General features: G+C 51.0%; 7 protein-coding genes and 1 non-coding gene across 8 annotated transcripts; 2 read left to right on the top strand and 6 right to left on the bottom strand.

Annotated features, from left to right (window-relative positions):
• Window positions 1-940: 940 nt before the first annotated feature.
• On the top strand, window positions 941-2,159 carry CTHT_0003950 (putative cellulose binding protein; the record flags this gene model as incomplete). The annotated part of the gene is made up of 5 exons (XM_006690876.1): window positions 941-1,224; window positions 1,284-1,357; window positions 1,417-1,458; window positions 1,532-1,749; window positions 1,833-2,159. 5 exons carry the CDS (start codon window positions 941-943, stop codon window positions 2,157-2,159), a joined length of 945 nt encoding a protein of 314 aa, XP_006690939.1.
• A 586-nt stretch (window positions 2,160-2,745) lies between these two features.
• CTHT_0003940 (uncharacterized protein) lies at window positions 2,746-8,759 on the bottom strand (the record flags this gene model as incomplete). The annotated part of the gene is made up of 9 exons (XM_006690875.1): window positions 2,746-3,220; window positions 4,000-4,418; window positions 4,477-4,853; window positions 5,333-6,181; window positions 6,427-6,513; window positions 6,839-7,244; window positions 7,992-8,196; window positions 8,265-8,370; window positions 8,666-8,759. The coding sequence occupies 9 exons, from the start codon at window positions 8,757-8,759 to the stop codon at window positions 2,746-2,748; spliced, it is 3,018 nt and encodes a 1,005-aa protein (XP_006690938.1).
• Window positions 8,760-10,684: 1,925 nt separating this feature from the next.
• Window positions 10,685-11,481, top strand: CTHT_0003930 (uncharacterized protein; the record flags this gene model as incomplete). Its single annotated transcript, XM_006690874.1, has 3 exons — window positions 10,685-10,723; window positions 10,793-11,054; window positions 11,120-11,481. 3 exons carry the CDS (start codon window positions 10,685-10,687, stop codon window positions 11,479-11,481), a joined length of 663 nt encoding a protein of 220 aa, XP_006690937.1.
• Window positions 11,482-11,922: 441 nt separating this feature from the next.
• Window positions 11,923-11,996, bottom strand: CTHT_0003920. The gene has a single exon. It is a non-coding gene; the product is annotated as a tRNA-Asn (tRNA).
• Window positions 11,997-13,223: 1,227 nt separating this feature from the next.
• Window positions 13,224-15,232, bottom strand: CTHT_0003910 (hydrolase-like protein; the record flags this gene model as incomplete). The annotated part of the gene is made up of 7 exons (XM_006690873.1): window positions 13,224-13,506; window positions 13,581-13,711; window positions 13,769-14,095; window positions 14,150-14,556; window positions 14,611-14,789; window positions 14,846-15,159; window positions 15,224-15,232. 7 exons carry the CDS (start codon window positions 15,230-15,232, stop codon window positions 13,224-13,226), a joined length of 1,650 nt encoding a protein of 549 aa, XP_006690936.1.
• A 1,617-nt stretch (window positions 15,233-16,849) lies between these two features.
• On the bottom strand, window positions 16,850-19,945 carry CTHT_0003900 (uncharacterized protein; the record flags this gene model as incomplete). The annotated part of the gene is made up of 3 exons (XM_006690872.1): window positions 16,850-17,451; window positions 17,515-17,682; window positions 17,749-19,945. The coding sequence occupies 3 exons, from the start codon at window positions 19,943-19,945 to the stop codon at window positions 16,850-16,852; spliced, it is 2,967 nt and encodes a 988-aa protein (XP_006690935.1).
• Window positions 19,946-21,423: 1,478 nt separating this feature from the next.
• Window positions 21,424-22,864, bottom strand: CTHT_0003890 (uncharacterized protein; the record flags this gene model as incomplete). Its single annotated transcript, XM_006690871.1, has 3 exons — window positions 21,424-21,719; window positions 21,788-22,340; window positions 22,430-22,864. The coding sequence occupies 3 exons, from the start codon at window positions 22,862-22,864 to the stop codon at window positions 21,424-21,426; spliced, it is 1,284 nt and encodes a 427-aa protein (XP_006690934.1).
• Window positions 22,865-25,530: 2,666 nt separating this feature from the next.
• On the bottom strand, window positions 25,531-26,955 carry CTHT_0003880 (uncharacterized protein; the record flags this gene model as incomplete). Its single annotated transcript, XM_006690870.1, has 2 exons — window positions 25,531-25,643; window positions 25,710-26,955. The coding sequence occupies 2 exons, from the start codon at window positions 26,953-26,955 to the stop codon at window positions 25,531-25,533; spliced, it is 1,359 nt and encodes a 452-aa protein (XP_006690933.1).
• Between the last annotated feature and the right edge of the window lie 666 nt (window positions 26,956-27,621).

Below are 27,621 nucleotides of genomic sequence, written 5' to 3'. Positions count from 1 at the left end.
TGTGAATTATGGTGGCTGGTGCAGAGGTCAGGGGAGGATGACTGATGGGGAGGGAAGAGGGGGAATGGAGGATGAGAAGATAAGGACATAGGGGGTGATATGGTTCGGGGCTGTGGAGTGACGAAAGTTGGTTTCAATGTTTTTAATTTTTTTTAAAAAAATTGATCTGAATCGGGGCTCTTGCTCTTTTTTGATCTTTATAGTTTTATAGGGTCAAAATGATGAGCCCGCGGGAGATTGGCAATAAAGCTTGTTTCAGAAGAGGCTACCATCTGGAAAGCTTATTAACACCATGTAGTCATCATTGTGCCTTGGACATACCTAATATATGAAATACCGCACACCCGCATACTACTGCTGTATGCCATCCATAACGGCCTGCGGATCCGAAATCACTTATTAGCCAGCATGACACATACCTCGGGACTCTGCACAAGATCAGGCGTGGGACATTGTGACGTCGGCTCAGGCTTCACCAGGTTACCCGGTTGTGGGGTGCATGAAACACAACCCTTCTTGGCGGCTAAATTGCTTTCGTCTGCTATCCCCAGCCCAATTGGCCGACAGAACCATCTCCTCCATTCCGATTTGAGTACCCGGACGGCTGCTGTCCGTTGTTTCCAGAATTTGACGCCCAAGTGACCTCGCATGTTGGCGCGTGGGGAAGGTCGTTTACGCTGAACGTTGTTACGATTGTCAATGCCACCTCAAGTAGAGCCAGATTCCGGAGATGGAATGTTGTTTATTGAGTATCGGCCCCGATATGGTGATGGATGGCCTATACCTCCGTGATTCGGTGCTAGCTCTCAAGCAGAGAACACATATATGTTTGCTCCATATATGCCTGCCGGTCTCTCGCTTGGGCTCTGACACCTCTCTGCCCAATACCCAGTGTCCAAACTGTCGCCAAATCGGCTCAGTGTAAGCGAAAAAGATTACGATGAAGAAGCTCCTGAGTGCTGCCGCCCTGTCGCTGGCCATCAGCGACGTCTCGGCCCACTACATCTTCCAGCAGCTCGCCATCAACGGCAACAAATATCCTGTCTACAAGTACATCCGCAAGAACACCAACCTTAACCATCCAGTCATCGACCTCGACTCCAATGACCTGAGGTGCAACGTTGGTGCGAGCGGCGCGGACACCGAGACCATCACTGTCCGGGCTGGTGACACTTTCACTTTCTATACCGACACCCCTGTCTATCACCAGGGCCCGATCTCGGTGTAAGTCCTGCAGATAGAGACGGAGAAAGGCACTATAGAGTTGTGCTAATTCTTTCTAGATACATGTCTAAGGCTCCTGGGAAGGCCTCAGACTACGACGGCAGCGGTGGCTGGTTTAAGATCAAGGATTGGGGTATGCTTAATCCAGCTCTCTAGGTTCGAGGAACTCAGTTTTTGCTAACCTATCTTCAGGCCCGACCTTCAACGGCGGTTCTGCAACCTGGCCTCTGACTGGTTCGTTTCCCTCCAGCGTTTCCCAGCCTCTTCTGTCAAGCTGGTGATTCTAAACCCAGTTTTCCATCACCAGACAACTACTCGGGCACCATCCCTTCCTGCATCCCCGACGGTGACTACCTGTTGCGCATCCAGTCCTTAGGCATCCACAACCCCTGGCCTGCGGGCATTCCCCAGTTCTATATCTCCTGTGCTCAAATCACCGTGACAGGCGGCGGCAACGGCACTCCTGGTCCCCAGGTTCTTATTCCAGGAGCCTTCAAGGAAACCGATCCCGGCTATACCGTCAACGTAAGCCATCCTGCCGCCCTCGCCCCTTTATCAAAAGGCCCATTTCTCCTCATAGGTAGACTAACTTCAACCCCCTTCCCCAGATCTACACCAACTTCAAGAACTACACCGTCCCCGGCCCGGAAATCTTCTCCTGCAACTACAACGGCCCGGTCCCGTCCTCTCCCAGCAACCCCTCCAACCCGAGCAACCCAACCACCAGCTCAAACAGCCCCAACTTGCCTGTGACTACAACCCTGATCACGTCGACGACCAAGTCCCCGGTCACCACGACGACGAGCAGTACCCGGCCGGTCTGCACGCCTGTTGCAAAGTGGGGCCAGTGCGGCGGCATTGGGTACACGGGTTGCACTGAATGCGCGGGGTCGACTTGCACGAAGATTAATGACTGGTATCATCAGTGCATCTAAAGCCTTAGATCAGAGGAAGATATGGGGGAAGTTTTGTCGTCGGAGCATTCTGGGGAGAAAACGAATGCCCTCAGAAAAAGTGTCTAAGTTCGGGGTTTGATCCAACTTCCATCAGTACATATTTCCACTTTTAAGGTACATAGCACCAATCAGCTTGACTTTTCACTGCATGATTCGGAAATAGAACAGTGATAAGTGACCAGTCATGACACTATAAGGGCTTTACGCCTTTTCAATCATTGAGGTTGTGGACAGAAACCCTAGCTTGATGGCCACTAGTGCAATATAACAGAGCGTTGGACAGGAGAATGGTGTATCCTCAAAGCTGTGTGGTAACCTGGCAGAGTCCCTACCATTACATCACTCAATTTTTATCCAACCGTAACCTATCCTAAGTATGCAAACAACCCGATCCCATTACCTAAGATCACGATAGCCCGAAAAAAATGGCAGAGCTCTCTCGTTGGACGATTACCCAATAAAATAACCCAAAACCCGTGAACCCAGCATCCCTCAGGCCCTTCCCTTCCCTCTATAGTACCATGCCATATACAACAAACCCCCTTCCCAACAGACACCAAGATCATTACGCAGATGGTTCCTCTTCCCTCGTTGTCCTACACACCCTCTCCAATGTCTTTAGCCACTTCCCAGGCTTGGCCACATGTGTGTTCTTCAGGTGCTGACGGAAGTTGTCGGCACGATAAAACTTTTTGTTGCGGTCGCACTCGCCAATTTTGTGCACCGACTCTAGATGTGAAACCAGCTCCGCCTTATGCTCGGGTGTGGCCTCATTACTATCACCCCCAATAACACCATTCTCATCACTATTGCCTTTGCTATGATTTCGAGCAAATCCACCACCACAGAAGCCACATACGTCCCAGACCACACCATTGAAGGTCTCCGATTGGAAAGCAAGAAGACAGTTCTCGAGCGCCTTGCAAGACCAAGAATCGGACTTGAGATGGATAGCATTGATGTGACGTTCCGCCTCTGTTGGAGACTTGAAACGCTTCTTACATTGGGTGCACGGGTGAGGCTTTTCAGCTTCGTGTTGTCTGCAGAGTGAAATGAGTCAGCGATGTTGTCAGCTCAAGGGAAAGAAGTAGGTTCAATCACAACATACGCTAGCTCTTCTGCCGTATGGAAACGTCGTGGATTCCTTGGACAACAGCTGCATACAAAGGCTGCCTCGACGCTGGCTGGCTGGCTGGTAACCTCACCGAGTTGGCTCGCAGTCGAGATTTGCTCCAAAGACCGTTGTAATAACAGCCCTTGGCTGGGTGAAAACAGCGCGGCCGGATTGATGATCCCGGCATCCAGGCACATCTCAGTATCTATATCGCCCACCTTATCAGGACGAGATACATTAGCAAAGATAGAGTGCTCATAAAGACTGGTCATATCGGTTGACATAGTTCGTGCCAGACTGTCTTGGCTTGGATTGTGGCTGGAGAAAATCGTGGATGGCTGCGCAGACCAACGACTGTCGACCGAGTCTCTCTTGTTATGTCCGCGGCGGAACGGCCGTGGTGAAAGCGAAGTATCTATTGACATTTCAGTAGGGCTGCAGAAACTCGGTGACTTGCTCATTCCGGGTGTAGCGAGCGAAGTGTCAAGTGTCAAAGGAGATCTCGACCCAGATGTGGTGAAGGTGGCACGAGACGAATCAAAGAAGTCAAGCGACCCAATTTGGAGAAGTCGTCTGAGGAACTGATACGGCGTCTGGATACCGGCTTCTGGCCACTTGTCTACCTCACACACAGCCCGTGCAGAAGACTGATGAGTTGCGGGAAGTGTGGTTTCGGGAATGACTGAATTATCGGTCAAGGCATACTGAAGTCGCCCATCAAAGAGAGGGTCATATTTGGCAGACGCTGCGGTAAATAGGATTGTGGGGAGGTGAAGATATTGAGTGGCTGCGAGGTCTTCAGTAGGAGCGTCGTCGAGAACTCGAAATCGGAGAATTTTTTCGATGGCAATCAAAGCATGCCGTACATAACTCTGGATGTAAAGGCTGTAAAAAGTCGATAGCCACCATCTTCTATCGCGCATGTTCTCCTTATTGAAGATCACTGCAGACAGCTCATCGATGTAGGCTGCGATTCGAGTCGTGAGGTTTTGGATGCACTCGACTTGACAACGCCCTCCGCAGCAATCCTCATGAGCACTCGGGGTGAGCAACTGGGCTGAGTGAAGTCGCAGGGCTTCGAGGCAATGTCTTAGGCAGATTACTGAAAGAATGACCAGCGAGGTCTAGGAAAGTTGTTAGCCAGAACAAGTCGTTCAACAAAGCATGGCTGAGCTAACATACCTGGCCAATCTCGGATTCATAGATGCAAGCAGTCTCGATCATATTCATAAAATTGTTCCATTCCTTAATCTCCAACAAAGATAACAAACCATGGTTCTCTGCGAGCTCCCAGGCGATTATGGCTATCAATTCGGTGTACGTATAAGTCTTGCCGCTAACAGAATAGCTTGTGTGGAGAGACTCGTGGTCACGATATCTGCCAGCTTCAATAAAGGCTACAAAATAAGCCCGGTGTTTTGCATCACTGATAGAGAGCTTGTATGAGGCGCCTTCGAAAACCGCCTTCATGTCAGCCAGCCTTTGGCTCTCGGCAGACAGCAAACAGCGCTCAGCAACATCGACAGAGAGGCATCGCCGAGCTGGAATTGACTGGCCTTCTGTTCCAAAGCCTTGAGGGCGTCTAGACCAAGGGCATGGTAGTTGTGGTGGGATTGAGTCGCGCAGAGGACCACGTCGGCACCCAATCAACGGCCATAAAGGAGCATCGTCACCAAGATGCGGCATCGGGACGGCCTGCAAGCAGTACCTGCATGGGGTTCCCGGGTCGCACTTCACAACGCCGGTTAGAAACCACAGAGGGACGACCTTAATGGGGGTTGGGGCTTGCTTACTTTACGTCGAAGAACCTTACACCTCCAACAAGCACCGCCAGCACTTTCCAAAGCTCGCATATCCCGGCGCCCACTTTCACTGAGAGGACCCCGCCGACCACCTTTGGAAATTGAGGTCTTGATTGTCGAGAGCTGTTTGCTGATCGAGTCATTCAACCGCTCGCTCCGACTAGGATTTCGAGCTAAGTTTTGATCCTTCGCTGTCACAGATTGTGAGGCTGATTGAGGCTGTTGACTGGAATTACTGTCGTGGCGAGCAAGAAACGGGGTGGCTGCTTCAGCAAACACGGTCCCTTGAAATACTGGAAGAGTCGGCAAGCACAGCGCGGAGTCCAGCTCGGTAGATGATCGTGGCATCGAAGAGGACGGGCGGCGAGCAGAGGTTTGTGGGTTAGATGCGGGGGTAACGGGGTCGAGACGTGACATCGACACTTCACGAGTCCTCACATCGTGATTATAGCCCAGGCCCAGCTCGATCGCAAACTGGTGGAGGATGACTGCCTTGGTGGGGTCACAATTCTTGAAACGAATCTCATCACCAGCCCAGCCCTTGGACAGCAGCGATAACTGCCTACGCAGCCTCTCACTTGCCAGGCCATAGTTGTAGAGGGTTTTGTCCAGTTGCCGAGGATCAGCTGCGTTCATCCCAGGAGTTGAGACAGGGAATGACTGTGTCTGCAGCAGAGAGGTGGGTGCCGGGATCAGCTGAGACCCAGAAGACGGGGCTGTGCGTCGCTGTCCATCGAATGAAGTAGAGGACGCGGCCGAAGAGGGTAGAACGCTTTCATCTTCTGCGAAGAGAACGTCGGCAGGGGGGTTGGAGGGCTGATTGGTATTCTGCACACCAATGCTCAGATCGAGGTGATCTGGTTCGAGACGACGGACAGTGAAGTCAAGATCTCCAGCCCACGAGATGGTGTCGATGTCGATATCGAGCTCCATCGGGTCCGTGAGGGAAGGAGCCCCGGAACCAGTCAAGGGAATGGCATTCTTCACGCCTGCAACCGTGCCGAAACCGCCAAGGGACTCAACGGAGACATTGCCGGCAGTGCTCACACCAGAGTCTTCGGGAACGACAGTTTGATATGTTGTATCTAGAGAGAAGCGCACGGTCAGCACACACACACACACACCACACTGGAAGTCCTAAAGCTGGGTCCATCCATGACAGCCGACCGTTGATCCGGGGTCCACAATCCACCCTTCGCCACGACCATCGGGATCAGCGCTCCGAGTGCGAGTCGGCGTCGACATCGACGTTGAGAGCAAGGGCAGATGCCGATGCAAATTTCCATCAAGCGGTGCCCGTTCATCCTATGTCTGTGTTGGTAGCCCTTACCCATGATTCGGGATTCGCGCGTATCAGGCCCGAGGCCGCGATAACCGTCGTCGAGTCGTCGTGCGCTTGTGTCGCCGCCAGCGGGAGCTCGGTGTGGGGTAGTAAGACGCAAGAACCCACAAAAACGATTGACGAGCCGTTCGAGTCAACTGGGCGCCGGCAGCACGTTTGCAGAGGACCCGTGGACGTCGAGCAGCAATCACGGGGACTGATACATGTAAAGCTCAAAAGCGACACCGTCAAACCATCTTCTTCGCCGCTGTCTTCAACGCTTCGCCTGGATCGAATGGACGAACGGAGACCTGTGGGCTGTGGACGTCAAGGGCTAAAGCAACAGCGCAACCTGTACACTCTTAGTGTGTGCAGTGCAAATTTGCAGCCGGAGGTCTGTTTTAGGAATTCGCAGACGAACCTGGAGAAGAAAACGGCGCCATCCAGTCGCTCCTCGTTCGCTGCTTCAGCCCACCCCCGACTGGGTAGCCCTCCAGCGAATCGTTGCGCGTTGCGGTCCACGACCCACGGAAACACGCCCGACAGCCCAGCACGCCCACTAGGCTTCCCTTCAGGTTCGTGGACTGATCGCCCAAGACGCCTGCCACCTCGGTGAATGGTCGACGCTTGGTGCGGAGGGGGAGGAGGACCGGGGCCCTTCCCTTTTCGGAGAAGCCAAGCCCTCTGCTGGGCGACGCTCCCAAACGCCGCGGGGACGCGTCCCCTTCCTTTTGCATTGTGGTGCAGCCGCCAGCGGGCGCAGCAGTTCTTCCCCAGGCTGATGATGACAGGCTTGGGCTGCCCGTTGCCCAGCGAGCCTTAATGGGCTGTTGGAGATAATGGCGGATGGTCTGAGGCGTCCAGTTTTGATAGGACCGCCCGCCTTACAGGCATTGGTCCACTTCGCTCGCTCCCCCTGTTCTTTGAGGCTGCCAGGGATCTCGTGGCTGAATGCCAGCCGCTGCTGTGTGCTGACGCACATCAGGTCCCCGTTCGTATCAAACCACGTGCGCGAGACGTGGCAGTCAAGACTGAGCAACGGATTTTGGCCAAGTTCGACATCGCTATTCGTGACCCAAAAACTTCTGGTGTGGAGCTCATATCCTTGACTGTGCCGTTGCCGTACGGATCCATTCCCAAGAGTCTTTGCACTATCCCGAACCAGGAAAATTCCAAACAACTCTAATCCCCTTTTAAAAAAGAAAAGGCTTTGTGCATCTTCTGTAGGAAAGTTCATAATGTATCGACCTATGTGGCTATGTGGCTCAAGTTCTCATACGATATCCTTCTGTGTGCTACAAATTAGACACAAGCTGATAGTCCCTCGATGATGGATTACTCCGAGTAGAAACACTTGGCAAGTCTGCAGCTAAGAACATGAAGTATCATTATGTGCAACCAAACTACGGCAACTATGCTTATCCAATAATTTGGGCATCCTTATCTAGTCCAGAACGCCTGATCAGTATGACTGGTGTAGAAAGTCGGAGTGGACTGACGACCAACAGACGAGTTCACTCGACGCCAGGATCATTGCCCATCGTCTCTTTGGGATGTGACACCGGGACGCTTACAGCCATGAATTGGTCAGCATCCTCGAGCTGCATTGTTCGCAGAATGTAGGTGATATTTTCGACCCGACTGGAATCAACTCTCCCGCCTTCAGCAAGCACCTCGCGATCTACGTTTGTTGAGGGAACGGAGGGCGCGGCGTTGGCCTGGCCAAGGTCAAGTCCGGAGTCGACAACAACGGCGGAAGGATGAATGAAGGAAATATCGCTGTTTTAGTCAACCAATCATATCAAGACAATAAATTCAGCTTTTTTGGCCCTGGGGATGAGGCATACCATCTACACTCTCGGAGTAGTTCAAAAGTGTCAATGGCCTTAGCCGTCTTGCTCACGGAGAGATGCGTATAGGCCGGATGCCGGGTCCGACGCCAGTCCAAGCGAGCTTTGTGGAGGGTCCAAAAGAGATTGATAAAGATGTATCTTGGAATCCTCCTGCCCAGGCAGCAACTTCGGGCCGCCGTTGGGCTACCAAGGCGAGCTCTCAGCTGCCGATCTCGAACGCACCGTTGGGAGCGTCCTTCAGAAAAGGCCAGCCCCTTCAAACAGGCGGCAGAACCGAAAGTCAAGTGCCGAAGACGTCCAGGCAGTGAAACTCGGTTCCCTCTGGAGCGCCCATGCGACAATAGCGTCATATCTGGGTTTCCGCATCAAGTTTCTCTCGAATGGGAAAGCCATACCCAATCTCGGGGCATAATGCTGCAGTTCCTTTTGGAAATTGGAGTCGGGGACGGTAGGCTTCGACGGCTTCCACTTGTGAGTGCGTATTGCCATGTTAGGGGTCTCGAAGGTATCAATGCTGTCAAGATAGGAAGTCACTAGTGCTGCACCATTCGATGAGGAGTAATGAAGGAAAGAATGACTACCTTATAAAGGAAACATAGGGTGATCGACTTCTTGCAATCGGCCTGCATGATAACTACCCAGTTGCTGAACAATATTTTGGACAGTCTAGGTATGATCGGATTTTTGCTCACAATTACCTCTGTACAAACATTATCAGATTCACACAACCTTGCGGTAGTTCTAAAATGTGTTAGCAAGTGATGTAGTCCCTTTTAATCCGACGGGTTTCCACCTCGTCCGTTTCCCTGGTAAGTGATTAGGATGCTCGTGTCCCATAGGCATTTGAAATCACGCTGAAATTACGCAAGCGTATGATCACATGTTTGTCCTCTGCTTGTCCAGACATATATAGGTATTGTGATTGTAGACACCATACCCTTGTACGAAGAACAATCCTCGATATTTGCTCGGCTTGAAGGATATCGAGATGTGGGAAAGCATCGCGAACCCCATGATCGAGCAGTATATCTCTAAAAGAGCAAACAGACCGATGTGGAAAATGAGCCATGAAATTGCTGCGGAAAATAATCATTAGTGAAGGATATATTTTGGGCTTGGTCGTCTTGTGTCACTTTGACTTTCCAAAAAACAGGGCGACTTTAAAACATTGCATGTTTTTACTGTAGCGTGAACTCGAAGCTCAGGGGGTAATAACCAATTTGGAATTCAATTTGATGAAACCAGCTCAAATGATACTAGCACCCGGTATGAATAACAGTCAATACCCAGTTCAAACCTGGGACATTGGGACACCAGGTTCTTATACCTGTGTTTGATGCGTCGAGGATAGTGACGTCACTTGCTCTTAGCTGGGACATCGAATGACGTCACAGCCAAGGAAATGTTCGTAGGTAAGATGTTGGAGAAATGGTTGTCCAGGCAGCGATCATGTGAAACTTCACATAATTTTGCATGTGAGGTTCACAATTCGACTGTACAGGTCCCACTCGAAGCCAACTGTCTCGGGCGCTGCTGCTGGAAAACACAAGAATATTAGGTTGCCCCTGCATGTAGAGAGCGAGGGCATTCACTTTGGATGCTGCTCCTGCTACCAGCAACCTGCCAGTAGCTACCTTTGGCATCTAGAGCAAGTGATCAATTTCGGAGCTTCCTAGCTGCTCTCTCAATGGAATAGTTGTTTAATTGTGCCTTCATTTGGGGGTGGAGTATCCATCATCATTGCCACAGAGACCAGAATCAGAATTAAACAGTGGCACATACATCTTATCTTCACAAGCCACACTGCCCGGATCGGTGAAACCTGCTCAGTTGTGGTGATAGATCCCGGAGGATTCTCCAGAATGTGACACTTACAGTAGGTAAATGGCAACATTGAATTAATGCTGCCATTTATCTTTCCTTTGGGAACCCGGTACCCATTACCATCCACTCCCAGCACTTAACGTCTTTTTGATATGCAGGGTCTAAGCGCCTATGACGCTGTGTTACACGTAGATTTCGGCTTATTTGAAATCTGTGTACATATAGACGTAAGCGAGTCTTGTCCAAACTCTTGGAGCCATCCATCGCATCACAAATAGCTGGGGTGGCGAGCTGGTTGCCGCTTCCATGTGGGCTGAGCTTGCTGGCTCAAGCCCGTTCGTTGGGCTAATTTTGTGATGCGCCTGGATTTTCGATATTCATGTTAACCTGAAAAATATTGACGGCTTCCATGTGATTGCAGTTGCAAATGACTGTTGGTTAATGACCAGCCTGATTTCCCATACCCATCCTGATCACTATTATATAAACGACCGCTCCCTTCCTTTCTTTCCCGACAATCGGAATCGAGCTTTCCTCAATCAGACACTCCAGATACCCATACATACTTTCCCTTCACAACAAAACTCATCATGGCCAACACTTCGTCATTGTCTGCTCCTCAAAAAGATGTGAGTTCTCACTCCAAGATTCGCAACTTTCATAGCTTTCTTCCAACAACTCTGACCCCCAATTATTAGTTCATCAAGATGGCTCCTACTGAGAAAAGGCGCGCTGATCGCATCAAGCTTATTGATCCAACCCTGCTTGATATTGCTCCGAAGCGCAAGCCCAATGTTCCGGACTTCTTCTACGCGATTCCTGAGCCCCAGGTGGTAACTTATCCAGATAAAGAATCTACCTCCAGCAGTGACGATTCTGAGCACGAGCCCGAAGATGCTCCTATCCGGGCCGCGATTGAGCCCACTGCTGCCCATAGAGCAGCGAAGGCGGGTGACATCGGTAAGGATGGCTCATGTTGTCTTGTGTTTGAATCACCATATACTCACTAGTCGCTTCGTGTATAGCTGCCGTCGAGCATCTAGCCAAGAACCTGGGCTCTGATGCTGCCCGTGTTAGATACTTCAGCACTCCCACTGCTCACTACAACGAGTATCCCGTGCTGCTAGCCCTCCGCTACGGTCATTGGAACGTTTTCAAGACTCTCGTCGAGAACGGGGCCAATCCCCATTGCACCAACGCAATGAAAGACACTATCTACGACTGGCCCGAAGAGCGCGGAGTCTACACGAAGGACGATCTTGACGCGATTGTTCGCTATTGGGACCGCGTCTATGGCTCCCGATTTGACGAGCTTTGCGGCAACACTCCCAAAGGCCGTGCCGTCGACGGTTTGCGCATTCCTGATGATGGCCGCAAGTACTACTAGAGGACAAGTTCCCCCATCATCTCCTTGCGAGCCCCGGCGGTTTTGTGATTCCGAGCCATTGGTTGTTTCTTAATCGAGTCTGGAGGATACCTGGAGAGATAGACCAGACGCGCACGGTATTGGAATTGGCATTGTTCTTATTTTGCGAAGGTTTGTGGTTGGCGTCAGCGAGGGAACAGCTTAGTCGAGTAAAGGTTAGACAGGCAGTTCTCAATGCATCTGTATTTTTTTTTCTTTTCCCCAGTTGCTCGGCTATGGATACATTGGTGTGCTGGTTCGCACTTTCAGAGTGGCAGCATCGACCTGGCGCCAGGATAATGGTATACTCCTCTCTCACGACCAAGCTGTGACGCTTAGGGTTCACCAAACGGCCGAACGTATGTGCTTTGCGTCCCAAAAAAATATAGTGGATAACAGCAAAAGACAAATAATAGCGATTGACTCCTCCGGGAAGGCTCGAACTTCCAACCTCCTGATTAACAGTCAGACGCGCTAGCCAATTGCGCCACAGAGGATGCTGACTTTCCATCGGCTGGTTACAGTGGCATCAACAGAATTGTACCACTTTTGTTGCATCGTTTGCTCATTACCATAACGAACGCTCCTGATGCTTTCAACCGACACCGTTGCCAGCTTGCTTCCCTACCTGTTGCATTACGGGAGTTCAACAGAGCAGCGCAGCAGCTTCCGTTATTGCTATTTTGGTCAAAAGTAACATCTCGCAGCAAACATCGTAATTTTGGGAGGGAAGATGCACGCTATCCAGTCCACTGCATTTGGGAATTGGTTGCGTTGCATGGGGGAAGGAAAGGAGGAGGAGGATTCGGTTGTCCTGTTGATTTGTGTCTATGATGCGGCAGCGAGGTGGTGGAAAGATGCATGGAGTCCAAGCGTGCAAACAATCCAAGCTATAGACGCAAACTCTTGTGGTCAGACAAAACTGGACCAGTCTCACTTGCAGGAAAAACTGCAGGGCATGGAGGGCACTGCATGGTGTTGTGATTGCACCGGTGATGTCCAGTTCTACCGACTGCAAGGCGGGAGCAGGCTTCTTCCCCTCCCATTGAATTGTACGTGGCACCCGACTTGAGCGTCCTTTTCACTTCGATCCTCTCGATGTTCAGTCACTGTGATATTGCTATGGAAACCTCCTAAGGAACTGTTTAGAGAGTAGGAATGGATGGTTGTCACACGGGGACATTGTCTCGGAGAATTGTCATCGACAAACACTTAGGAGAAAAGTTCGGATGGCCAGAGCTCAGGCAACGCGTCGACAACGCGGGTCCCTGGCTGGGCAGCGCGTTTGAACCCCACAATTTGTGCGCCCTGAGCCTTGGAGAGGGGCTGCCTTCAGTAACACGCGCTTATCGCGGGGCCGCCCGGTTCCCGGGCTCTGACCCTCCAGCTGAGGCGCGCCTTGCCCCGCTTAACCCTCTCTGCCCACGCCGGCGAGCCCAAAAGCAATGGAATCAAACAGCTTGGACGAGGCTTGAAAGAGCAATGCTGAGGTAAGCCGTCCGAACGAATTATCGATTTCATTCAGATACTTTCTGACCAATAAGCACTTTTATAATATTGAAAGATGATGCCAGATAAACCATTGCGTATGTACCAGGCACTGCTTTCAGGGAAATGCTCTGTTGCGTTGAACCACCTCCAATCAGTAAGATCATCGCTATTCCTCCTTCCCAGCTGAGTTAGTCTATACCCCCCTCCCCAAGAAAATATTACAACACTCGACTTCACGACGCCCTCTTCTTAGCAGCAGCATACAACGCCTTGATGTCTTCCTTCCACTGCGTCTCATTGATGCGCAGCACACGCCGGTCATACGTCAGCAGCCCGTTGACCTCACCCTCGACGTCGGTCGTTTGTGTATAGACGGCCCCACTGCACGCATACTGTTCGACTTGTTGCCGCAGTAGCTCCAGAAGCACGTGTGCGCGGTAGTGATAGGACTCGATCGTTCCATGCAGCTCATATGTTTGGTTGATGGTGTTGACCGCGTCCGGGATGGGCCACAGGCTGGTTGGTTTTGGACCTAGGGTTAGCATTCCTTGTCGAAAGGAGAAACGGGAGGTCTCTTTGAGATGACGTACTTAGCATCGGCTGGGCGATGGCCGATACCGCCGAATTCTCCCTGAAAGCCTATTCGCTTAGGGTCGTATGGCGTTGAGGGAAGGGAGTGGAATGGTGTGCCGCATTGAGGCTCGGCGTAGTGGTGGTTGTCCTGCAGAGAAGGTCAGCACAGGTAAACGTTGCCGATAATGGTGATTCCTGAGCTTACATGGTAGTCACCAGCCCCATGATCATGCCAGCCGGTTACGCTGTTGATCAGACGCGTCGGATCAAGTTGGCGGATACGGTCTGTGAGGTGAAACTCTGGATGATAGTCCGTAATCTGACCCCAGCCCTCGTTGTAGATAACCCAAGTGAAGATGCTGGGGTAGTTCTTATGCTGATTAACCATAACTTCTAGCTGACGTTCGAACTCGGCTTGCTCAGAATTCGTGGGACGGGCATTCGTGTACACCCTCATAGAGGGCATATCCTGCATAACAAGAAGCCCGAGGACATCGCAAGCATGGTAGAAGAGAGCAGGCTCAACTTTGATCTGCGACATCAATGAGTCAAGACGTTCTTAGTGAATAACATAATATCGTCTTACATGCTTCCGGACCAGGTTCATGCCCAGTCGCTTGATGACCTGGAGGTCATAGATCATTGCTTCGTAGGTCGGCGGCGTGTAGATGCCATCGGGCCAGTAGCCCTGGTCGAGCGGGCCGAACAAAAAAACAAATTTGCCGTTGAGCAACGGTCTCTTGACTCCATTCACCACGCCGGTCGAGATGGTACGGAAGCCCGTGTAACTCTCAACCCTGTCCGAACCCATGGTCACAGCAATATTGTACAAGGTCGGTGACTCGGGAGACCACAGCTGGGGCGACGCAACGGTGAACTTGAAAAGCTGGTCCGAGACATGCCTGTGGATGGCTACAATATCTCCCTTTGAGTTCGTGACCGAGATCTCAATGGGAGTAGAGGAGTTGTTGTGAGAGTAAACGATGCCAGTCACTGAATCCTAGTCAGCAGGGCTAGTCTCCAAAGTTGGTAGCGCTGGTTTGTTACCAATCCCATTCATATCAGCACTGAGGTCAAGACCGGTGACGTAGTTCTTTGGCACGGTCTCAAGCCATACTGTCTGCCAAATGCCAGTGCAAGGGGTGTAGAAGATATGCGACAATCGTTTCGTTTGTTTCCCCTGGGGGATGCTTTGATCATCTGTTGGATCAAAGACGAATACATGTCTTAAAAGGTAGTTAGAAGTTGTCCTTGTTGGCTTTGGAAGGTTTAAGACACCTACAGCTGGTTGATCTTGTTTGGAACAACATGCTTCGTGATGTCCAAAGTAAAATGAGAAAAACCTCCACGATTGAAGCCAACGTTGGCCCCGTTGACGTATACAGTAGCTTCATAGTCGACGGCCTCGAAGTTTAGCAAGACTCGGCGACCATCTTTCCAATGAGGAGGAATGGTGAAAGTCGTGCCGAACCACATGTGAGTTACTCCCATGGTCATAATGCCAGAAATGCCACTCTCAATACAGGAGGGAATGCGAACCTCCTTGGCCAGAGGGAGCTGAGGAAGCGCGTTGATGGCATCTGGACCCTTAGCTGGCTGATATGTCCAGATTCCGTTGAGGGATTGCCATGTAGTTCTGCGTAAGTGCGGGCGCGGGTACTCCATCCATGGTTGCGATGTTCTGATCTTGGAGGTCCATGGGGTATCTAGAGGCGGGGCGAGTAGTTGATATGGCTCAGCAGCCCATGAAAGACATGAGAGCAAGGAATATATAAGAACGAGTTGTAGGGATAGCATCTTGTACAGCTTGCAGAATGCAAACTAACGAAGGCAGTGTATGTAGGACCTCGAGGAACAGAATCAAGGGCAAAGCAGTTCCCAATTCTGATATGACGGATATTGAGGGAGGGGGAAAGGCCCTAAAAGCCAGAAAATAGAAAGTTATATGGAGCTGTTAGCGCTGTTTTACTTGATCAAAATGAAAAGTTTGATTGTTCGCAAAAAACTTGGACTGCGCTTGGTCCTCTTAGCATTTCACCTCAACATCCTCTCTTCGAAGGGCCTCAGCTGTATTTAAGCCCCCTCCCCCGCCCCAAACTAAAAAAACCAAGCAATGACGGCACTGATCGGCGGTAAACGAGCCGGTATCAGTGTATCATCAGTGTTTTAGATGTCATTGAGCGGAGTCCAACATAGGAAGGAATCTGTTGAGGGACGTAAGTGCCGCAGCGTCGAGCCATCTTGGGTAAACTCGTGGAAGCCTACCGCAACTTCCCGGGCTCAAATAGTGAGAAACATGATAGAAGGATCAAATTCTTCACCGCATTGTTGCCAAGATTGGCATTCAATGGCCACATGGCTGAGTGAACAGAATGGGGATGAAATTGTGGTACAGTTCAGTCATTTGGTGCGACCTCGTGGCGTGTGACCTTCGCAACGTGGTGAACGGAGTTGAGCTGTTGTGGAAGCCAAGCATCAGCTTCTTTGACTCCTTGGATTCAAGAAAGAACGGTAAATATGGGAATTAAGACACAAGTGTGGGACAAGTAAGATAATGTTAGAGCATCAAGCATGCGGGTTGCCATTGTTCGGCCAATATATCTAGCCAAACTGTGATACAATGCTACTGGCTATTGCGCATACCATTGAGGTTAGTTGCATGGTTCAAAACCAACTTACACTCAACTTTCGACCTCAGTTCAAGCTTTGTTTTCTAAGTTAGCCCAATATTTGTTGGCTGGGTAATCAGGTGATATACTCAGTTGTACTGAAAATCTGTTGCTGATGAGTGTCATGCGTTGTTGGGAAGAATGTGAATACTGACAAAATATTCTGAGTAAGCATTAACATATCATAATAGCTATTGCCTGTGCAACTCAGTCATAACAAGGTTAAGTAGATGCAATGTTCTCACAATCCTTACATCCTAATGGCTTCAGTTAAGAAGTCCGTCACCCACGGGACCTCTAAATATGCCGCATGACCCACTTGAGGAAGATCAACTTGCGTCAACAAATGTGACATTCATAAGCTTTATTTGGTTTTGTGTCTCAGTTCTTGTGGACCCAGATGTCTAGAGAAAAGGCTTTGGTTGACTGTCTAGGAAATGCGTGAGAGGGGCCTCAAGATGTCTGTGAAAATCAGGAGACAAAGTAAGCTGAACAATGATCGATGGTCAATTCATCACAGCATTCTATTTGACTACCAGGAATTGACAGGCTACTCCTCATAACTTGAGCAATGATTCAAAATATCCTGCATTTGCCTCCACAACATATCTCCAAATTTAAAGATGAAGCATGATCTCCTTTGCTTTCTCCAAGAAAACCTCCAGTCCTCCCAGGCTGATAACCTCTGGCTGACTTTCAAGCCAAGAGCGTGCTTTTTCATCAACCATCTCCCACTCGTCCTGCCGGTCAGCGAGTTTCACCCGCAGAAAGGCCAAAACCAGAGCCGTAGCAGCCGAAGAGGTCTTCCCGCCAAGCTTCGCAGTCGCATCCTTCTTCTGCCGGCTGTCCAACCTCAAAATTCCGAGCACTTCATCGCTCCAGCACCAGAAGCCAGAAAAATCCTGTTTCTTCACCAAGGTAAACAGCACATCGCTGCTAACTCTTGATGTTGGAGTGTTCACCTCTCTTTCAGGAGGTGTGCAACGGCTCAGAGCCAGTCCGCTTGGAATGCTGGGCATTGCCCTCCTCTGTGTAGCCTTGAGTGCTCTCCGAGAAGAGAGCACAGGAAAGCCTCTCGGACCAGTAGGAGCCGTCATTCCATGGCCAGCCATGAGTTGACTTTGTTGTGAAAACACAGCATTGCTGGTCACCAAGGGAACCGATGGGGACGAAGGTGGAGGGGGATGTGAAAACAAAGATCCTCCATCACGAGATAGAACTGTTTGGGTAAGATTAGCTTGTTGGTTGTGACCGTCGGGCAAGGGACAATCTAGATACATACGGTTCATATTGGCATTGGCCGTGCGAACGGTCTTACTAAAGGGCCCTGACATGGGAGCGGGCGCAGGAGGGGGCGGTGGCGACGCTGGCATCCACGATGGCCCCCACGTTTCTACCTCGGCTGCTTCCTCGTCCGAATCGGACTTGTCATGAACCGGCATGGAAAGGTCTAATAGACTAGGTTTAGCAGCTCGGTCACGGAATGAAGAATGTGAGTGGGAGCTGTTGCACTTACGGTATATGGAACCTCCAGTGCCGCTAAAACTATAATTTCTGCCGAGCATGTGGCTAGGGAGCGTGTGGGATGTAGACCCTCCCTCTGGAGTAACATAAGCCACACCATTAGTCTCGACAGCGACGAAGCTACACCATTTGCCGCCAACTTGGTACGTGACACCAAGCCGCACGGCTTCGCGTTCCACCATATCGTCGAAATGGGCTGGGTATTTCTCCTTCAGCAACTTGCCGCCATCCTTAAAGTCTTTGGCATGGTAGAGCCAACCGCATCCATTCTCAAGTTCCTTGACAGCCTTTCGAGCCGCCAGTTGATGGATCGTCTCACCTTTATCTTCAAGGACGGTGACGGGAACCTCTAGTTCCAGTGGTCCGTGCGAGCAAGTGCCCCGGAGGATAATAGACTTCAGTCGCCTATCGATCGCGCCAGGAGAAATCAAGAGGTAAATGCTGGTGCGGCTGTAAGGGAACAGAGGAGGGATCCTGAACGGGGCCTGGAGAATCTTCGGCTCTGAAACCGCAGGAATATGGGAGAACTTGCCGCCCGCTGACTGATCAAGGGACGCGTCGGTTCTCTCAACATCAGGGTCGGCTGACGGGTCGAAGAGAGAAATCGGATTTTTGGGCGCTGCCTGCTTCTGTTGCTTTTGGGATGGGTCCTCAACCTCGATAGCGAGAGCGTCCATGACCTTCTCGATAACCTCGAAATCGCTATCTATATCCACTTCGCTTTGACTTTCCGTGTGATACTTGAGCTCCATGGTGTAGTCATTTACATGAGGGGTCAAGGAAGCTTTCAACATCCGAACGACTTTGCTGTTCATGTTTTCGTTGTCTCCAACGGTTTGTGAGAAGCCGTTACCAGCAGCAGCAACACCCTCGACAAGGGCATGGCTAACCGTGGACCCTATTCCAAGGGTGAAGACGCGAACAGCGCCGTTGCTCTCCGACACGTACCGGTTAATCATGTCGATAAGTTCCGACTGCTTCCAGATTTCACCATCTGTTAACAAGAACACCTCGAGATTGATTCCAGGGAGACGTTTCTTGAACGTCTGCTCCAATGGCTGATACATCTCGGTACCGCCAAAGTTCGCTTGGAAGCTGTCCACATAACGGACTGCTTCGGCCACAGTGGAGGCATCATAGGTGCGTGATCCTTTTTCGAATAGGAACTCGTAGTGAGAGCCAAAAGAGCAGATGTTGAACTTCACCCCGACAGGGAGTGACTTGAGAAAGATATGGACAGCAGATTGTAGTGCCGGAATCATGGTCGCCATGGAACCCGAACGGTCGCAGACAAACACGATCTCAGGCTTCTCAGGAGGCAGGGAAAACTTTGGGACAATAGTTGCCATTAGGGCTTGGTGATTGGGGATTGTTGGGTGAGTCTCAAGGACAGCTACGGGGTACCCAGAGTTGGTAGCCACGATCTGGAGCACAAAGTCATCGCCCAGTTCGGACTTTGCGAGCGAAAGGGTCGCTGAAGCCTTCTGCAAGGACATTTCGGAGCCAGAGGCTACTCCAACCGAAGTGTTTCCCACTGTGACTGAGATGGGATGAGACGGGGACTGGATGTTCTTGATGTTGGAACCATTTGGCATTTCAACATCAACAACAATGCTGATGCCGGCTTTGTCATTGAAGAAATGAGCGTTAAGGACTTGGCCGGGGTAGCTTCCGTAGCGAGGGGCGATGGCAGTTGGAATGGTGAACCGGATGCCGTCCACCTCGCCGTCATGTTTGAGCTCTCCGAGATAAGTGATCACGACCTTGATCGTAGCCTTGGCCGGGACATTTCCAATGGTAGTCGTGAAGACATCGCTGGCAGATGGCAGCTGTTCCAGAAGACCTGCTGTTTCGCCGCGTTTGACAGCAGCGGTATAAACGGCGTTGGCCTCGGAGCGCTCTTTCACAACACCACGAATGACCCGGTCATCGTTGATGGTGCAAACAAAGCCAATAACCGAGACCCCCTCATACAGCGGGAATGTGTATCGGAGCTCAGGGATCGCCTGGTCTTTGGGATTTGCGAAGATTTGCGTAAGGGTTGTCCGACTGGTATAGGATACGATCTTGGTGTAAGTCGAAAGGGAAAGCTGGGGCAAGTACTCTCGAAGAGGAGTATGCCAGGGATTGGGAGCTGGCAAGGCATAATACAGACCACAGACGTGACCATGAATTGTGAATTTTGTCATGCTGAGAATACTTTAAGAGCGTGCCTAGGCGGGACCCCAGAATGCTGGTTGTGATGATGGTGAGAGCTCTCAAGGAGGGACTTGTACCAATAACGACGGGATAACCACTTCCAAGCTTCAACTTGTGGGAGATGGTTGAGTACAGAGCCCGCCACAAATCCATAAAGGCTCCTGGTGGCATTTATACATGACAGACGTGACACATGAGTGTTGAGCGTGGCATCGCGTTCCATTAGATTAGAGTCGCGCTGACTCGGTCAGCCGTTGCGTCCTCTCTAAGGGAAATGCTCAGATGTGCAAGATCGCAATGTCAGCTAGCATATCCCGCTTCCCGAAAGCTGACTTTGTCTTCCAGTTCCAGCCAATCAAATACAATGGAACCTGGTGGGCCTGCTTTTTGGTGTGGCGAGGGTGCCAAAACGCACACTTGGGCAAACTCTCCAGCATGCATATGAAGACGGATGCCTTCAACTCTGGGCTGTGACAGAGTGTTGAGTACCACGGTATGAATGGAGCTGCTCTTCGCCAAAGGTTAGCATTATACAATTGACATGGCTTTTTGTGCTAATATGGATGACAAAGCCCACGTAACGGGGTTGTCGAAGACCCAGACTCCAATCAATCCCACAGAGTCTGCCGAATTATTGGAACTTAATCCTTCCCGTCCCAAACTTCGGGACTACTTACCTACGGTAGGTAAGCTGCGTCCCGAATATTAATTGTATGCTTCAAGGAGCTCGTTGAGATGTATTTGTTATTTTTCAAGTAGCTTGCTTGGGTTATCGGGCGCTTGCTCTAGCCAAACAACACATGACCCAGACCGTGTCGCCGACCCCGTACAGACTCCAAAAAAACTCCAAGCCCGATCTGGATCGACCCGACCGCGGATTACGAACGCTTGCGACAGTCATCAGATCTTGACCCCTTCATCTTCTCAGCCCCTCTCTTCCACATGGAGAGTGGAGTTGCCGTGAAATTCACCCAACAAGTGGATCATGTAGATCTGGGACAACCATGTTTGGAACTTTCGGTCACCAAAGGAGAGGTCCTGTCGGTGAAGAGGCAGCTGTCAAGTTTAGCTGGGGTCTGAGACTCTGACGGCGTGATTCTCAGAATTGAATAGACATGTGGAAGTAGAGGAAGAAGCAATAGCGCTACGATAGCCCCCTTCTAAGGAAATTAAGTATATATCACTAGGTACTGAGCATCGCTACCTATTCTTCCGCTTGCCGGCGATCCCCAGTTGACCAGCGGCTTATCCATGTGGTATCCGCCCTGCACCGTGACAAGCCCAAAACTCGGAAACTCCCTGTCTTCCGTCCTTCTAGCAGAAAGCCAACTGTTCCAAACCAAACCCAGGACCCAGGGCATTCATTAGATGGGTATTACCAACAACTGTCGAGGCGTAACTAAAGCACCGCATTACTACTACCATGCAGCGGGTGCAATTATCCGTCCAGAAAAATATCGAGACCCAATTAAGGTTTATGTATCCGAACAAGCGCCAGGAAGTAATCCTCAAGCGGGAGAAGGTTGAGGAGAAGATCATTGTAGTTCCACGCAATTATGCAAGCCGTAGCACCGGCGACGGCGTCCAAGACGAAGTGGTTCGCTGTAGCAACAATCGCCGACAAGATAACAAATGGGTAAACCATGCCGATCGCGACAATCGCAAGCCGGCGCCAGCCAAAGCGCCCGCGCTTCCGAAGGGGCACCGTGGCGATTGTAAGACCGACGAGAAACGAGTAACCGAAGTGCAGAGACGGCATAGCAGCTGTAAATAAGGCGCTGTCAGTCCAAAGTTTCAAGCGCATCGAAAACACCTGCGACAGCAAGACGCACCATATTGGTTACAGAATCTGTTCGTAGTCCACACGCTGCTGTCGCCGTCATTGCTGTGGACCGTGTCGACAAAACCAAAGCTCTTAGCCTCCTTGGCGTGTGGGCCCTTGTACGAGGGGTCGCTCAGCAGGCGAGGGGGCATGCACGGCCAGAAGGTAAAAACGATGAATGCCAGCAAGTTGCACATGGCCATGGTCCGCCTCCTCCTCTCGTACACGGCCGGGCCGAACTGGGGCGCCAGCTCGCGCCAATTGTCAGGAAGCGTAGACCGGCAGCCCTGCTCCTCCTGTAACTTGCGTCGCGGCCGAGCGGTCGTAACATGGTACAGGACGATGAGGAACAGAATGGTGCCCGGAATGTGGATGAAGGAGTAGATGCGATTGGTCCAGCGCATGAGAGTTGGGCTCTGGAGGAACCATTGCTGAACGGCAGGCTCAATGAAAATGCCAAGACGCTGTTCGGCGTGGATGACCTGCAGGGCATGCTCGCGTGCGGTGTCAACGGTCGAAGCTTTCAAGGTCAAGGCGGTGAAGGCGCGGCCAAGTTGGTACACCTGAAGCAGGGACAGGTTAGCAATTACGCGTTCATTGACTTGGAACATGCCAACTCTCGCGAAAATGCCGCGAGAAACAATTCACGTACCCAGTAGATCAGAGCCCAATACCAAACCTCAACCAAGAAGGGGAACCTCTGGAGAAGGCGGCTGAGCAGGCGGTCCTTGAAGACTTCGGTGTTCGGCGATGTGACCTCCTTCTCCCAGCCCATGAACTTGAGCTTGCGCTGACGCCACGGCGAGACCGGCTTGAAGATGTCGTCTTCGGCGAGGGTCCTGCCAGAGCTGCTGCTAGACCGGCTCAGGGGCATCGACAGAGGGACGCGCTCGTCCTCACGAGGATTGCCCGTTTCGACATCGTCGTACTCGCCATCCGAGCTGTACTTGAGGTGCTGCCATGGATACGGCCGGGACGCACCCGGGGACCGCGGCGCGGACGAGTAGTATTTGTTACGATTGATGAGCGTGCCGAAGGCCAGCAAGCTGACCACAACGAGCGGTTCTAAGATGGCGCCGATCGCCATCCTGGGTGTGGAAGGAGTGGAGGGGAGGAAAGAATAAGTAGGGACGGCGGGGCGGTTGTCGACAGGAGGAATTGGGAGGTTCCAGATTGCCGCACGTGTGAGACCCGGTGTGGTAAAAGGGCTTCAACGGGCACCGAGAGGGAGGAAAGAGACCGGAAAGAGACCGGAAAGAGGACCCGGAAAACAGGCACCTCGATGGAACGGATCGCCGAGTCGCTCAGGACCTGTTTGCGTGTCTGGGCGGGCCCTGGGTATTAGTTGGCGCTGCTTGTGGAGTCCAGTTGGCCGAAGCCCACGCTAAAAATGAGCACCCGGGTTCAGAACGTTGCCGGTTGGCCTGCGGGCTAGCTTCTTGGCCGGTCGCTGTTAGCTTACCACCCACCCGCGTCCTGGCTCACAGCCCACCCAATCTCAGGGCTTGGCCGAATCAATGCTGCCGGCTGGCCACCCAAATCCCGCCACCATCCAATGAGTTTTGCAGGGGCCACAAAACCTAGGCTCACGCGTCGCAGCCAAGCGCATAGACACTTTTGACACTGCCCCTGGGATTGTTGCCTATTCTGAGACCGCATGGCGGCCGGAGTGTGCTATACAATCCGTCCCGAAGCTGTTTATTTCGACTGTAGACGGTACGTACACTCCTTGTTCAGTCGATCGCGCTGCCGCGTAATGTTTCCTGCAAAAAAGCAGCAAGCTTCCGTGTCCATGGCGTACCGAACACGGTCCGAGACAAAGCTGGGTGCTGTTATGAGCGCCCAGGAAATCCACAAATCCACAACAGACCCCATTGTTGATTCGCCAGCCCCAAGCGATGGATAAGGGGTTCAAGGCTCCAGCAAACATGCGCTTGCTCGCGTTCTTGTCGAACCTTGTGGCCGCTGGTCTCTGGTGGCCCGGATCAGTCGGAGAACCTGATTGTGAGCGATGTGCACAGCCCAGCGATGGGGAAATGGTGGAGAGTATATCTGAGCCAATGACAGCCGGAGAAATTTTCAGCACCACATTTTAAAGACGACTCCTCCATGCTGCTGTGCAGTCAGCCTCCGCTATCCATCAATGCCGGGGTGTGGCCAAAGGCTTCGATGGTGGGCGACAAGCTCGTGTGACCTGTATTGCGGCAACCTTGACAGCATCGAGTGACCATAACACAGCACTCTTGAGCCTCTGTGCGAGACGGCAAACACATCGTCCACATCTACATGCGATACCGGTAAACCCGATCACAGAGGCTGTGGGCTCTGGTCAAAAGAAGCTTGCTCGTCAGATGCTCCCGCCACATGGCGAATTCCGTTCTTGACCAAAAAAGTCCAGTAGTGGGAGGAGCTAGTGGTCCGCGACTCTTCTGTAACAAAGTCGGACAGTTTAGGATCCGACGCCCAATGAGATGCGGATGCAAAAATCCCACATAGGACAATTGAGGCGCAGAAAAAGATTACAGAAAAGCATGATCTCGAAAACTTACCGGGTTTTCCCTGCCGGATGGCGTCTGGAACTTTTTGATGCCGCTGCAGTTCCACAGAGGGGTTAGGCCGGCATCCGCAGCGCTAACCCAAAATGTCATTCCTGGTCAACGAAGTAATCAGGAAGAAACACTGTGTAAGGTTTCCTTATGGCTTCGTTGCTCCCATGTTCCAAACGGGCTGAGCAAGAGTAAGTAACCTGGCAAGCCTAGGATCAATGAGCCGCTCATCATTTTCTATAGAAGTTTTCTGATGCCCCCAGAATTTAACAGGAGGTAGACTGGCTGCGTCGCCCGAGTCAAGTCAGCAAGATGTTGTACGTACAATCGATACGCTGGTGAGTAGCTATCATGAGTAGGATATTTTGGGAGAAGAGCTTAGGTATATATATGGCTGGAAAAAAATTGGGGAAGGTTGCTAAGAGTAAATAGCGGTAGACCTGGAGCATTTTTTATTAAAAGAAGTTTCGAGCTCTCCAGTGTCGTAATATTTAGGATGGCTCTTCACTGTACTCCGTAAGGTTTTCTATAAGCATACTGTGAATAGGGTTCCTGTCCTATCTGGCTCTCCATCCAAGACGGAGCGGATTGGGGCAAAAGCCCGATTCCCGATATTTCTGCAACCTTTTTTTTACAAGAACAATGTAACGCCAGCCGCTTATTTCAAGGCTCACCTGCAGCAAGTTTTACCTGGGTACTCCATCATACTTCTAATGAGCGGTCAATGTTAAGAAAGCTACGAGAGAGCGTATTTCCCACCTCCAATTGGCAAGCAAGCTGATGGTGACATCAGAAACAGTGATAGAGATGCCTGAACGGATCAGGATATCACATCATGACCAGCCTTCCTCTCCTTCCTCGTGCTGTCGACTCAGCTTTTGGCGTGATGTCATAGTTCGCGTCTGACATATGCTGCTCACACGTGCTCTTAGGCCCGAATCAAAGACAAGCAATGTATCATTCTCCAGTGAGCCAAACTCCTGGAAGTACTAGGTGACGAATAAGCACTCAATAATGACAGCAAAACTTAGAACAGGCCCTGGTAGCTCATGTTGTTCATCAGCTCATGGAGTAAATTAAAGAAAGGAGAAATAGTTGTGCTTGTTACACATGATATGCTATGTGTGTTGTCATTTAACATTAAATCGTGCTCATTCAATCGTATTGGAGCGATGATGCCCCTGAGAATGCTCATTTGCGATGGGTCTTAGACAGGGTGCTTCTCACCCCCTCGAGATAGTGCATACAGACCTTCTTCCTCGATTGGGTGATCAATCCTCATTGAGAACTGCTCCGGTTCATCAATGAGAAAAGACGCAGCTATATGCAAAATGATGTTAGCATCGCCTCATAGATTGTTGCTGGGGCAACCGGGAGAACGCTTACCAACCCCTGATAGAAAGACGAAACATCCTGCCGTAATCCACACATATCGGAAGGCCCAAACATATGTGTCAAGAAATGCTGTGGTCCCGCTTTGGATGATGCTCTCGGTAACGTTCGGGATTGCGTAGAGATCCGTGCTATTGTGGGATTCCAAGGCAGCAATGAACCGCTGGACGTCTGGCGGAGAAAGGCCTTGAGGGACAACCGCTTGCGCAACATTCTCCCACAGCTTGTCAAGTGCTTCATGGAAGACAGCATTGTAGATGGCCAGCCCTACTGTATTTCCAAGGGCGCGGAGACTGATTATCAGGCCACTGGCTATACTGATCAGTTCAGGAGGTGTAGACAGTTGGGCAACTGTCACAAGGGTGGTAAGCGTAATGCCAAATGCGGCGCCTAGGAAAACAGTGTATCCCCATACAGCATGATTCGATCGGAGTCCGCGGCCGCTTGTAGCCATACAGATAAAGAAGATAAGGAAGAGCGCGAAGGATACGGTAGTGAGCCAACGTGTCCGCCGAGTGACCATGCAAAACCATCCTGCTAGGCATGCGAAGATTGCTGCAATAGTATACTTGAAGCTGTATCGGATAGCCACAAATATTTCGTCTTTCTCGTAGAACGTGTTGACATGGTAGGTGAAATAGATGTTAACGGCCGTGAAAGCCACACCTTCGCAACAGATGCAGACAGATGAGATAGCGAAGTTGCGGTTTCGGGAGAAGAGACCATGGTGGAAAAGGCCATCTTTCTTGAATACTGTTTCGTAAATAACCAGAATGATGCTGATAGCGAGTCCAATGGTAAATATTGCGAAAACGTGCGGATTTGACCATGGATATGGATTGTAGAAGTATGAAAGTCCGAGGGTGAATAGTGTTAGCCCGGTTGCAAGGAGGGCATAACCATACCAATCGAGCCTTGACAGCTTTTCAGCCGTTGTAAACATGGTCTGAGTCTCCAAAGGCCTAGGTTTGTAAACGATGATGCAGACAACGGCAGCGATGAAGAAGCAGCTCATTGCCATGTAATAATAGTATCGAAAGCCATCGGATCCTGCAGATCCTGAACGGTTGAGGGCAGCGCCGACAAAGAGGCCAAGAAGACCACCAAGGGTGATAAAGACGAGGTTAGATGCTTGGCCCCATCCCCTCCAACGGCGTGGCAGGACCTCAGAGGTGACGACGTGAAGCAAGGGCTGTGTACTGAAGGCGATACCAGCAACGCAAAAACCGCCGATAACCATGTTGATGGATGTAGCTCGGGCGATGATGGCACTACCTGCGGCTCCAAACAGAGTCGGGATGATGAGAAACCATTTTCGGTTCCAGTAGTCTGCAGCTTGAGAGACAATAGGGCCGAGGACGACGGCAAATAGCCCGATGCTGCCTTGGAACCAAACGACCTTGCTTGTGTCATTAAAGTGGGATCCAATTGTTTGTGCTTGCTATCTTGCTTGTTAGCGCTACCACAGGCCTGCATTCACGTTCAATAAGGCATTGCTGGAATACATAGTAACGAAACATTTGTCAAAGGAAAGTAAGCATACCACTCCCGCGCCAATAACGCTGACAAGTTGAGCAAAGTAGATCAAACAAACCGCAAAAAGTGCAAGAAATGTCTTTGCATGCAGCCGTGGAACCGGTTCATTTGGACTACTACTATCGAAAATCTCCTCAGCCATTTCTGGATCTGAAGTAAGGGGCTGCTTTTGCGTAGCAGTTCCTGAATCGTGAGCCCGGATGTGTTCTGAGATATCTATTTCCTTGGGAATAGCACGTGCCATGGCTGAAGGTCTGTGTTGGTCCAAGCCACTTTTAGACCGTCAATGATTGTGCGTCACTATATGATTCTCGCATATATGGCGGTAATAGCTAAAAGAAGTGCTCTTATATGGAGCTAAGTCTCGATC

Source organism: Thermochaetoides thermophila (assembly GCF_000221225.1).
Source record: "Thermochaetoides thermophila DSM 1495 unplaced genomic scaffold scf7180000011806, whole genome shotgun sequence".
NCBI classification, from domain to species: domain Eukaryota; kingdom Fungi; phylum Ascomycota; class Sordariomycetes; order Sordariales; family Chaetomiaceae; genus Thermochaetoides; species Thermochaetoides thermophila.
Note: the sequence above shows the minus strand (reverse complement) of the source record. Positions and strands in the feature narration are given on the sequence as shown.